This window comes from Xenopus laevis, chromosome 2S (genome assembly GCF_017654675.1).
Source record: "Xenopus laevis strain J_2021 chromosome 2S, Xenopus_laevis_v10.1, whole genome shotgun sequence".
Lineage (NCBI taxonomy): Eukaryota > Metazoa > Chordata > Amphibia > Anura > Pipidae > Xenopus > Xenopus laevis.
In genome coordinates, this window is record NC_054374.1 from 151,063,280 (window position 1) to 151,076,388 (window position 13,109).

Here is a 13,109-nt window from a genome sequence, read left to right on the forward strand (position 1 = left end):
CAAAAGCCTAACTTCAGTTTAAAGACACGTTTACTTTTATCATCTACGTCTATGAATCCTTTTAGTTAAAAAGAAGAAATGATGGGCAAAGGTGAATATATAAGTAGGAATAAATATGATGTTACTATGTCTTTGCCAGGTGTTGCCAAAGACATAGGAGGATGGGGGGAGGGTTAATTTTTCAACAGAGCTTACAGTCTAATTGAGTTGGTAACTTTTAGATACAAATTTCTGTAAACTGCATCTTTGTTTATACCCTGGTCTTTGCAAATAGTGAATAAGAGTGGCCCATAAATCATAAGCATTGTAAAATATCACTTGCCCAGCTATGCCTGTCCCTTTATTTCATATTGTCTCACCCAATTTTTCTTGGGTTTCTGTCCGACCCCTGTGTTAATGGTGCACATTTGCCGGTACGGTAAACACCTTGCATCAATAAAGGAACATTGCTAAACTGAACTTAGTTTGTGATGAACTTAACCTCTCTGAGCCTTATTGTATGTTGACTAGATGAATGAATGCCCTTGCACAATTGCACTTTAGCTGTGAATGTTGAAATGACTGGTTTATATACACATTGCACTTTATTTTACATCAGCTAACGTCGTTTGTTGAACTCTCACCATCTGCACAGATTATGGAGTGTGATGATAAAAACCGATCATAATTAGTAAATCAAACATACTAAACTATACTTTTTCTCATTTCTTTTTTTTCTTTTCCTGTCTTTGATTGCATTTATAGGAACAGCAAACACCAGGGAAACAAGCTCTGCTGTGTCTTCTTCAACTGTCAAAAAGTGGGGTGCAAGTGCCATTGTGTGTTTCTTATATATATGATCCTTCCAACAGACTGAAGCTTAAAGGAAAACGATACCCCCAAAATTAAAACTTAAGCAACAGATAGTTTATATCAAATTAAGTGGCATGTTAAAAAAATCTTATCAAACTGGAATATATATTTAAGTAAATATTGCCCTTTTACATCTCTTGCCTTGAGCCACCATTTCATGATGGTCTGTGTGCTGCCTCAGAGATCACCTGACCAGAAATACTTCCACTCTAACTGTAACAGGAAGAAGTGAGGAAGCAAAAGACACAACTCTGTCTGTTAATTGGCTCATGTGACCTAACATGTTTGGTTTGTTTGTGTGCACCGTAAATCCTACGATCCCAGGGGGCGGCCCTTATTTTTTAAAATGGCAATTTTCTATTTAGGATTACCCAATGGCACATACTACTAAACAAGTATATTATTATGCAAATAGTTTATTTACATGAAGCAGGGTTTTACACATGAGCTGTTTTATGCAATATCTTTTGATAGAGACCTACATTGTGTGAGGGGTATAGTTTTCCTTTAACAAGAGGCTTGTGTCGGTAAAAGGAGGAAAATGAGTAATGGCTGCACTGCTGCCATTGGAGCACTGGGGTTGATTCCAGCCAGGGCACTGCTGTGTGTATGTTCTTCTCATGCAAGCATATGGTTACTCCTGGTCCTCCAGCTTCTTCCCACACTCCAGGAACTTACAGCAGGGTTGTACTGATAGCTAAAGGCCTACGAGGGGCTACTAGACCTAGGCTCCTAGGCTCTGGGGCCCCACTGCCCACCTGCTTACACACCAACAGCCCCACTCCCCTTGTGTATGCACCCTAACTTACTTCTGCCATGATCGGGGGGAGGGAGGGCAACTGAGGACCAAGGCCGAGGGCAGGCAGGGGAGCAACAGTCAAAGGCATGTGGGGACTTGGTCTGGGTTGCCTGGGCCCACCAGGTCCTGGGCCCACCAGTTTTTTTCCCAGTGTCCAGCCGACCCAGTCTGTCCCTGACTTACAGGCAAATAAATTGGCTTCTGAGAAAATTGTCCATGGGGTGTGTGAATGATATATAAACCTTAGATTGTAAGCTCCCCTGGGGCAGGGACTGATAATGTATAATCTCTGTAAATGCTCTGGAATACATCAGCACTGTAGAAATAAAGAATAATAATAAAGAGTAGTTGAAATATGCAATAGCACCCGAATGAAAGCATCAGGCACATATGAATTATAATATTATTGCAGTAGAAGAAGTAGAGTCTTGTACAGACAAAGGCTGAACATCAGTTTTGGGGAGATAAATAAGCAGACTGGTTCACAGTCAGGAACTGAAATGTAGATTAAGTTTAGTAATTAGTGTGTATATATTGTAGCTTGGTGTGAAGGTTGTTAGTAAGTTATTAATGATTGCATTTAAGCAAAATTACATCAAAATGTTGATTCTGCTCTTGACAATAATGTATTAACCGTATGGAGGTAATAGGTGCTTAAGGAGCCAGGCAGCATGACCCTCACAGATACAGATAAGGAATTGTGTGTTATTGCCACAGACCACAGAAATGCTGGAATTTCATTTTTCATTTGTCACTGAAGCCCTAAGAAGCTGAACCTCATGTCAATAGCAGAACAACAACAATGTCTATTTCATATCTACACATATAGCAGCTGTGGGACATAGTGTTCTGCTTGTGTTCCCTCCAGTAAACAAGTCCTCAAATCATGGGAAAGTGAAAATTCTTCTGTCACCAGCAGGAGGAGACACGTCTGCTTCTAAAGTGTGAACTAAAAAGGCTGGAAACACAATAATGTACTGTATGTAACATAGTAAGTAAGGTTGAAAAAAGACACACGTCCATCAAGTTCAACCTTTTTTTTTTTTTATCTGCCTAACTGCCAGTTGATCCAGAGGAAGGCAAAAAATAACATCTGAAGCCTCTCCAATTTGCCTCAGAGGGGGGAAATAATCCTTCCTGACTCCAAAATGGCAATCGGACTATTCCCTGGATCAACTTGTACTATGAGCTATCTCCCATAACCCTGTATTCCCTCACTTGCTAAACACCATCCAACCCCTTCTTAAAGCTATCTAATGTATCAGCCTGTACCACTGATTCAGGGAGACAATTCCACATCTTCACAGCTCTCACTGTAACAAACCCCTTCCCAATATTTAGGCAGAACCTCTTTTCTTCTAATCGGAATGGGTGACCTTGTGTCAGCTGGAAAGACCTACTGGTAAATAAAGCATTAGAGAGATTATTATATGATCCCCTTATATATTTATACATAGTTATCATATCACCCCTTAAGCGCCTCTTCTCCAGCGTGACGATCCCCAATTTGGCCAGTCTTTCCTCATAGCTAAGATTTTCCATACCTTTTACAGCTTAGTTGCCCTTCTCTGTACCCTCTCTAATACAATAATGTCCTGTTTGAGTGATGGAGACCAAAACTGTACGGCATATTCTAGATGGGGCCTTACAAGTGCTCTATACAGTGGAAGAATGACCCCCTTCTCCCGTAAAGGGAGGAGGGGGAGAGGTGCAAAAATAATGAGCTTGTCAGCTTTCTGTGCAATACAAACATGGGCACACAAAGTACAATGGAATAGAATGAGAGCAGTGAGCACCATGGAGTGATCCTCTTCTGTCTTCTTCTTTCTTCCTGCGGTTGCGCATGCGCAGTTGAACGAAATTCTGAAATTTAACTAAAAAGTCGGCTATTTTGTTCAACTACACATGCGACTGCCCGGGAAATTTGAAGAAAGAAGAAGCCAGAAGAGAATCGCTTCATGCTCACTGGTATAACCCCGGACCGGTGCAGTTTTCTGCTGATAGGAGCACCTGCCCGAGGTTTCAGGTAAGTAAATCCAACTGCAAGATGACTTTCCTTTTCCTTTAATATACCCAAATATCTACAAAGACACTCACAAATACACACAGACGTACAAATGTTTAAAGCAAAATAACGTTTATTAAATCTTTTCATGGTATAATAAAACCATCTTCTCTATTGCTTACAGTCCAGCATGTTCTCTAAACACGGTTGCTTGGAATCTGACATACAACTGAAATATGGGAAATTTGTCTCTTGTTGTAGACAGAGCCCATGTTAAATGCATTTACCGGCATACAATGGAGATACCCAGTGTGCCAGTTTGGTCATTCCCAAAAGTGGGAGCAGCCAATCTGGATAGTTTCACTCTACAGGATTCACACAGCTCTAGGCTCATGCAAAGTCAATACTGATGCATCGGTTAGGAGATAAGAGGGTTTGCAGGAAAGCTAAATTTAATGCTACTTGAGCAATGTTTCCTGTTTATAAAGCAGCTTTGCACACTTACATCATCGCAGGCTTTTCTGAATTGAAAGGGTTGAATGTATAAACATTAATGCATTAACTATATTTACCATATTTCATTTGAAAATGTGCACAGTTGTAGTCAGAGGATGTTCAATCATATCACCCAATATTTTTCCAGAGGTTCAACAGCTTCTTGAATGCCCAAATTTGGCGGCCATTGTTTAAGGCTTAAACACAGAAATATAAGGTACGATGGCAGAAATGAACCAGTTGGTCCATCTAGTCTGCCCATGCACAATAATGTTCTGACAGTTCCAAGAGAGCAACTGTGATAATACGAACTTTTAATCTGGAGGGGAAAATGTCAACTATTAAGTTATTTTTACTGCTTCAACAAATGGTATATATATATATGATAACCTTTGCTCCTTTCCCTAGGGGGTTTTGATGTTGTATAGCCAGACACACATTCTTTGATAAGTGACCCCTACCGTGAGGGAAAACAAACCAGAACCCCCTGTAACACAATACACATATATGACCCCAAGACCTTCTATAAGAGCTGTGTACTGTCTGGATCCTACATTGAGACTAAACTGGGCATGCTCTCCAAATGGCACCCCATTGGCCCAACAGTATTAGCTGTGATTGGCACCATTACAATTCATTGTCGCATTGGTCCCTTTAAATGGTCCCCATGCCTATCATGTTATTGTCCCCATTGGAAGTTGCTTTTGTGGTTGGTAGAAAGAATCAAACCCTGCTCTGCATTTATGACAGAGGATGTTTCCTTTCTGGCTGTTAAGAATTCCTATTTGTTAGCATAGATGGAAGACCACAGAGACTACCCAGCTGTAGTGATGGACGAATCTGTCCCCTTTCTCTTCGCCAAATAATTTGTGAAACGGCGAAAATTTGCGAAACACATTGAAGACAATGGGCGTCTGAATTATTTTGACGTGCGACACTTTTTAGGTGCATGACAATTTTGAAGAATAACAATTTTTATTGTTGAGGCAGATTTTTCGCTGGCAAATTTATGCAAATTTATTAGTGGACGGCGAAACACGGAAATTCGCAGCGAATCCATGCCTGCCAAATGTATTCGCCCAACACTACCCAGCTGTAAGCCAACACAGCTGTATCCACATGCTCCAGTATCCAGCAATAGCAGTGCCCAACCTTGGTATCATCCTCAAGCAGAACTACTGAATGCCGGCTGGCTATCATCTACTAGACTCGGAGGAAAAACTGTGATGTTGAAGTTGCAATGCTATAATAAGAAGCTGCATTCCCTAAATGAGTTGTGTTGTGTAAGTCCTGCCCTATTCCCACGTCCTCTTGTGGCAATGGGTTGTGACATCAACCATGATTAAATGAATTTAAATTATATGCACCAGCCCCAAACCCTCCAGTTTAGGTCAGGTCAACCCATTACTATTCAACTTGAAGTTGAAAGGACAATTACAAACTCTCCAGCTGATCTCTGTGGCTCAAGTACTGCAGCCCTGAGCCCATAGCATAGGGAGAACTCAAACATCTGATGCACTCCACCGAACCACTAACAAGTAGTATCCAATTAAAATACTAATGTTTATTGAAACATAACTAAAACCTTTTGTTTGGCACATTTCACATCATGGTTTTAACTATTACTTGTTGGTGGTTGGCTCAAAGGAGGGCAAGCTGTTTGGCTTGGACAATAAAAAGCTGAAACCAAATAACATAAGGTCATTTTATAAGCAATGACAAACTTGTTAAATATAATAATATTTGCACCAGAAATCTTTTTATTTTCATGTTATGGACTCCGAGTCAAGGGAAGTCACTGAGCACTGATTTGAAATGATGACATCATTAAGCAAAGTTTACACTGGTTTTAATTTACAGGTTATTCATTTATTTGGTATGTTATAAATTTACTTCTGCATATTTCATTGTCTGATATACAAGTGGAAATGGTAACTGAAGAACATTTTACAAATTCTGAAAGAGAAATTTAAAAAACATTAATAAATTACAAAAAAAAGGAGATGGCTAGGGTCATAGACTATGGACCTGCTGGCAGTTGAACAAGATCTGGGTGCCACAAGTTAACTATCCCTGGCTCAGAGCATGTGAACGATTGCTCAGATTGGCTCTAGAGCTGCCATTTTGACAAGGCATTAAGGGCTATGGAATGAATTTTCTGTTGGAGATGCAATAGCTTGAGACTCAATGTAAACGGTTGAGAGATACCCATACATTTCCTTTCACTGATCTGTGTTCTGTTATTTCTTGGCACTTCAGATGAAACTATAATTTCAGAAATACCTGTGGGCACATGTAATAAAAGTAATTAATGGAATGGAATCGCATAACATCTAGAAAAGAAAAAAGGTGATTTACAGCTGTAGACAGGTTTGTTGTAACTATAGAAAAATCATACAGTTCATAAATCATTGTTTCAATTTTTTATCATGATGACATTGCTGGTAGAACTTCCTCTTCATGCCTTTAGCCATTGGAGTAGATGGTGCATGTGATGGACAACAGTGGATATAGCCAAGCAGTTGCAGCACCCTCTAATGTCAAGGGTTACCCACTACCATAGCTAATTGCATTAAGGCAAGCGTCTACCGGTAGCACCATCACAATGCCAACGAATGACCTTTTTTCTGTCAAATAATATGTTCCCTACATCAGTAGGGCTTTTTTAATGTAACGTGTGTTCCTTACATTTATTCAACTACATCAGAGTTGCTTTAGACAATGTATATTTTATCCTGTACCTGTATATTTCATAACATAATAACATGTATATTTCATAAATAATAATAATATAACATATTTCATAATTTCATAATACCCTCTGTAAGCTATCTTGCATCCGAAGATGTTTCAGACCCACCAACTGTTGGGGTCTCTGTATTTAGGTTTCTTGGTCCTAAAAAACAAAATGACAAATACAATACAAATGTAGATCCAAGTTTCATACATATAGCTCTAAGGTTGGTGTACAATAGCGCACATTTAATGGTGTGTTATCAAATAAAAAAGGATCATATAAAAAAGTCCCCAGTTGTTCAATCACATGAGCATCAGCTGTAACAAATGAGTGCTCTGGACTGGGCAACAGCTTTCCTATGTAGATGCCAGTGGTGCAAGCTGGCCATATGTATGATAGAAGTAAGTTAAGCTAAGCAGACAATAATTTTATTATATACATGTTTTAAAAATCCACAGTGCACATAACTTTTTCTGAGACAGAAATTGTGCTCCTGCAATACAGTGTTTTGGGCAGATACTGTCTGTGTGGCTTATATTAGTTTTAATGAGGGCCCTTCCTTGAAGTATATGGAGCCAGAAGATTTAACATATGTAATACCAGAGGAGCTTTTGAATTAAATGTTACCCAAAATATTCAGCATCAATGGAGTCTACAGATCAGTAAGGGTATTCAAAGTATGGAATGTCCTATATAGGTAGAAGGTAATCCATTATTCATTAGTGGGGGATCAGAAAATGTCTGGAGGACATGTATTTATGACTTCATATCCCATCAGCAATAACTGACCCAGAAGCAAAGCAATTCTGGGATTCCTTCCCCCCATTACCAGAACTGTATTGGCAGCTGGCCTCTTTGGATTTTGTTTGCTGTCCTCTGCATCAACCTGAAAAGTGTATTGGAAGAGCTGAAGCTGATGGACGTGTAGCTGCGTAAAAGTCTTACCCATAATTTACAATCATATATTTCTCCCAGAAAAGGCAAAGGAAAGAACCAAATGCTTAAAATGAAAGGCTTTTCCCATACATGACTCTCTATTCATACTAACAAGTTGAGACAGTTTCCTAACTGTAAGTAACACTGGAACTTCTTGCAGAATTTACCATAAAGCTCCTGGATTGCCCAGATGTCATCAGCAGGCAGAGAGAATTCTTCGGAATTAATGTAGGTGTAGAGGGGGTACATAAGAGCATTTGGATTACTGGAATGATCTAGTCCCAAGGCGTGACCAAACTCATGTACGGCAACAGTAAACAGGTTGTATGCTGCGGGGAAAAGTTACATAACATAGACTCATGTTCAAGCAGATTCAGTGTAGTCAATAGGAAAAATGTCTTATTTACTGGTCTATTATTCCAGTGATCATTGTGGATCATTTCAGAAAAAAGTGGTTTCATTCTTATAGGATTTGCAAAAATAAACCAAGGCCAAAATGTGACTAGATGAAGGCATGGGGAATGTAGAAAACATGACACTATTGCTACTTAGCAAGTTTAAGATTGACTCTCCCAGCCCAGAGGTTCAATATCCCTGCAACAATAATGTCCAAGACATTTAAAGTCTTGGAGTTCCCCCTCTTCTGATCTTGTTAGGCCATATTTTGAGAGTCCGTGGCACTGCACATGCTTAGTGCGCTCTGGGCTGCTGTTCAGTAACTAAACTTTGGGGTTGTCAGACATCAAGGAGGAAACAAGGTTCATCCGTCATTAAAGTTGTTGCTACAGGGCTGATTATTAAATTGTGATGCAGAATATTTTTGAGCTGCCTCATGAATCTGAATTAATTATCAATCAGCCTTGTAAATTGACTTTTATAATAAATATATCTTTACTGTACATTGTCAGTGGGTCACTAAGCTCAGGTACGTGACAGCAAACCAGAGTATGTGCTCTGGATGATAAAAAAGAAGATGAGGAGCTACTGGGGGTACTTTGAAGACCCATATTTTTACTGCTAAAGGGCTGTGGACTCCTTGAGCTGAAACAAAAGCCCTAAACATAATGGATAGTATTTGTTCTCCTTTAAAGAAGGCCAAAACCCTCAGAATCAACATAGACCCTTCTACAGGTCTCCCTCCTAGAGAGGACTCACTAAACAACAACTGTAACTTCTCCTGGCCCGAAAAAGGGAGAGTAACACAGTGTGTTTGTCAGATGCCATCGCGTGCTGCTTGGTTCCTCTTCATTGTGATCTCCCCACAGGAGCATGTGAAGTTGAAGCCAATCTTGACTTTGTTTGCTCCATGTCAGGGATCACAATAAAAAGGTGTGTGATATGGTGCTCAGCAATGCTGCTGCACTACTCATGTTTAATTCCCCTACTGTATTATTCCACATTGTTCCATGTATCTATCACACTTATGTATTTATTTATTTTACAGATTATTTTCCCCACCACTTAACTGATACCTCTTGTATCCATAGTCCAGGTTTCATCCTCATCAAAATGCACATCTCCACCAAAGCCCTGTCCTGGATAGAAGGCATGAGCCAGAATACCAGAAGGTCCATCAAAAGAGAAGAAATCTCCGTGTTCTAAATAAAATAAACAATGAACAAATAGTAAGGTGACTAGTGATGGGCGAATTTGCGCCGTTTCGGTTTGCCAGAAAATTTGCGAAATTCGCGACGGCGTCTCTTTTTTGACGCCGGCGCCGGTTTTTGGACGCCGGCGGCCGTTTATGACGCCGGAGTCCAGTTTTTTTCGACGCCGGCAAAATTTTTTTTGACGCCGCGAATTCGCACCTGGCGAATAAATTCGCCCATCACTAAAGGTGACATTGCAAACTTCCCCCGAGTGTACAGTAGTTGCTGCTCCCACATAATGAGTTCCAGACCCTTTGCAGGAATGGCCAGACTCACAGTGATTATTATATAGTGAATAAAGTACCCCCTATTGTAAAATATAAGGATATTATAAGTCACCAAGGAGTCCCATGACCATTTAAAAGCACAAGGCAGAGTGCTTTATACAGGTCATGAAACGCAGAGGTTACTTCTAATTTCCTTAATATTTTATATATTATATAAGTTTTAGTGAGTCATGTGACAAAAATGACATCACTACTCACCTCACCAATTATAAGGATATAATTTACACGATATTCATGGCATATATATCTCAACCACATCAATAACATATATGCAATATTCCATATAAGGCAACTGGAGTTATAGAAGGCGGTATATATACACATAAACTTACCCCTTTCTCCAAAAGATATCATTATGTCGGCAGTCCCACTGTGTATCTGAATAAAGTGCAGCGGGGTGACACTGCTCCAGAGCTTGAAAGCATTCCATATGGCCTGGTCAACTTCCATAGGAGTCAGATCAGGAGTATAATTAACAATTCTATAAATTAAATCATATTATGTGGTTTAAGAATAATACCAACTATTAGTTAAAGGGATAAAAATCATAAATTCATCACTTTACAGTAAAAGATGTTTTTCTCTCTATGGCCATTTTTCAAAAAAAATGGAAGCCGCCATACTGACCAGTATTTATTTATGTAGCCTTATCAGGTTGGCTTAACATGTACAGTGGCCTCTAGTGGCCGCATCATCTCAAAACGTATACAATGGGCATGATTCAATTTAAAGGGGTGGTTCACCTTTAAAGGGATTGTTCAGTTTAAAAATAAAAACTGGGTAAATAGATAGGCTGTGCAAAATATATATTTTTTTTTTGTAATATAGCCAAAAATGTAATCTGTAAAGGCTGGAGTGACCCTTTCTTTATACTCACAAGCCTCCCTATACTTATATCCTGCCTATGTGAAGATACCATTCCTATTTCTCACTATAGAGAGGGAAAAAAAAAACTAAAAGTGCCCTGATATGCACAATATATATATTACCTGTATGTTATGATATTTAATGGCCATTTCAACTTCTGGTGCATCATTTTATAATTTGAATTGTCAGGAACCCCACACCTTGGCTGCTTCATCAGGCTGAGGGTTTCATTATCAAGGTCCCCAGTTATTGCCAAATCGAAGAACGATTGCATTGCAAAAAGCTGGTCTTCCATGGTAGGTAAACTTCTCTTGTGAGCAGCACTGTTCATGGGCATTGGGTAAAAGGATTTCAGATATACCTAAATAAATGAAAGCAGCAATAAATGAGCTCTACTGTTTGCTGGAACCCTCTCCATTATTCAGATACAGAAGCCACAGCAGGGAATATTGTTTTTCTTGTTTATGATCTTGGAACAGGACCTTGTCTCTCTTCTCAACATACAGGTGAATATTTAATTCCCTTACAATATAAGAATCACAAAAATCTTAAAAAAACAAAAACGAGAGCATTAGTAACATAGATATAATTCCTTAAAGGGATCCTGTCATCGGAAAACATGTTTTTTTCAAAACACATCAGTCAATAGTGCTACTCCAGCAGAATTCCATTTCTCAAAAGAGCAAACAGATTTTTTTATATTCATTTTTGAAATCTGACATGGGGATAGACATTTTGTCAATTTCCCAGCTGCCCCATGTCATGTGACTTGTGCCTGCACTTCAGGAGAGAAATGCTTCCTGGCAGGCTGCTGTTTTTCCTTCTCAATGTAACTGAATGTGTCTCAGTGGGACATGGGTTTTTACTATTGAGTGTTGTTCTTAGATCTACCAGGCAGCTGTTATCTTGTGTTAGGGAGCTGTTATCTGGTTACCTTCCCATTGTTCTTTTTTTTGGCTGCTGGGGGGAAAAAGGGAGCGGGCTGATATCACTCTAACTTGCAGTATAGCAGTAAAGAGTGATTGAAGTTTATCAGAGCACAAGTCACATGACTTGGGGCAGCTGGGAAATTGACAACATGTCTAGCCCCATGTCAGATTTCAAAATTTAATATAAAAAAAAAAAATTTGCTCTTTTGAGAAATGGATTTCAGTGCAGAATTCTGCTGGAGCAGCACTATTAACTGATGCATTTTGAAAAAAAAACCATTTTTTCCCATGACCGTATCCCTTTAAGTTGGGCTTGAACTGAAATAGTTTGAGAATCACTAATCTAAGGGATCAAAAGACGAATGACCTTGTTCTTAAAACAGTCCCATCATTAGACTTATATAACATAAGACAACTGATGTCTGTTACGCATGAGCCTGATCTCTAAACTTCTCCAGATAAAATGAACAATAATGAGGTCAGATTTCAAAATTGAATATAAAAAAATCTGTCTGCTCTTTTGAGAAATGGATTTCAGTGCAGAATTCTGCTGGAGCAGCACTATTAACTGATTCATTTTGAAAAAATGTTTTTTTCCCATGACAGTATCCCTTTAAGGAACCATTGACACCAAAAATGGAGTAGAGTTGGTTAGACACCAATGAATTTTCCTGTGTGCTCTACTTAGATTAATAGCCACCATTACCACTCCAACCTTAACTTTTAGGAGTTTTGTTTTATCAGATGAACAGCTTCTTGAATCAAGTTACTAAAATTGAACTGTATGTATGTATACTTCATCTTCACACATCTTTACCCAAAAGTAACCTTTAATCTGAGATAACCTGGGGTACATCATCTCATGGGTTTTCTTTTGGTAAATTTACACTATGCATATTCATTGGCTAGAAATATATATTTTTTAACCCACCTTTGCAAACTGAAGCGCATGATTTGATTGCACATCCCGTGGAAGCGGCAGACAGCTAACAAGATTCCAGAGAAGAAAGACAACCTGAAGGGACAACATGTTCAGACTGATAATGACCTCCGTCTTTTAAGATTCCCTGGGCTGTATTTATAGGAACCCAAACTGACTCTTATCAAAGCCCTGATGCAAGAGCAAAAGTCACATTCAGCTCAAATGTTTTTTGCAAAGGGTTTCTAATCAGAGTTTAAAAGCTGAACAGCAATTTCTAATTTGATAAGAGAAATAGTGAGGTTTTTATTGCTTATGCTGGATAGCACCATGGTGATCTGTTATTCTCTTTGAATAAATTTAATAAACAACAGGAAGAGTGCCAAGGAAGTACAAAGGACTAATAAGCGAGGGGTGTTCTATATGTTGTACACTTGCCCACATTCTAGTTTTTAAGGACTGTATATGATTTAACATCCTAATCCGATCTGGCACCGGTTTAGGGAAAACAATTTAAAGCACAAAACTAGAAGACTTTAGCTTCAGCAACTTCATCCCTGTCTGTATAAAGACACTTTAACCTATGGGGAGGGTGGTGGTGTCAATGGCAGGGCAGGGAATGGTGTGAAGACTG

At 39.1% G+C, this 13,109-nt stretch overlaps 1 protein-coding gene across 1 annotated transcript; it reads right to left on the reverse strand.

Moving 5' to 3' along the window:
- Window positions 1-5,933: 5,933 nt before the first annotated feature.
- On the reverse strand, window positions 5,934-12,587 carry LOC108709982 (collagenase 3). The gene is made up of 7 exons (XM_018250308.2): window positions 12,488-12,587; window positions 10,750-10,988; window positions 10,093-10,241; window positions 9,297-9,422; window positions 7,992-8,153; window positions 6,970-7,047; window positions 5,934-6,434 (listed from the first exon to the last, which is right to left on the reverse strand). Exons 1-6 carry the CDS (start codon window positions 12,584-12,586, stop codon window positions 6,980-6,982), a joined length of 843 nt encoding a protein of 280 aa, XP_018105797.1. The 5' UTR covers window position 12,587; the 3' UTR covers window positions 5,934-6,434; window positions 6,970-6,979.
- Window positions 12,588-13,109: the final 522 nt, after the last annotated feature.

What these genes read in the sequence shown, in the direction of transcription:
- LOC108709982 (XM_018250308.2), bottom strand. Translation starts at nt 12,586, where the DNA reads ATGTTGTCCCTTCAGGTTGTCTTTCTTCTCTGGAATCTTGTTAGCTGT. An exon ending in ATGCGCTTCAGTTTGCAAAG is followed by an intron (nt 10,989 to 12,487) that starts GTGGGTTAAAAA and finishes TCATTTATTTAG; the next exon opens with GTATATCTGAAATCCTTTTA. An exon ending in CTGGACTATGGATACAAGAG is followed by an intron (nt 8,154 to 9,296) that starts GTATCAGTTAAG and finishes TTTTCCCCGCAG; the next exon opens with CATACAACCTGTTTACTGTT.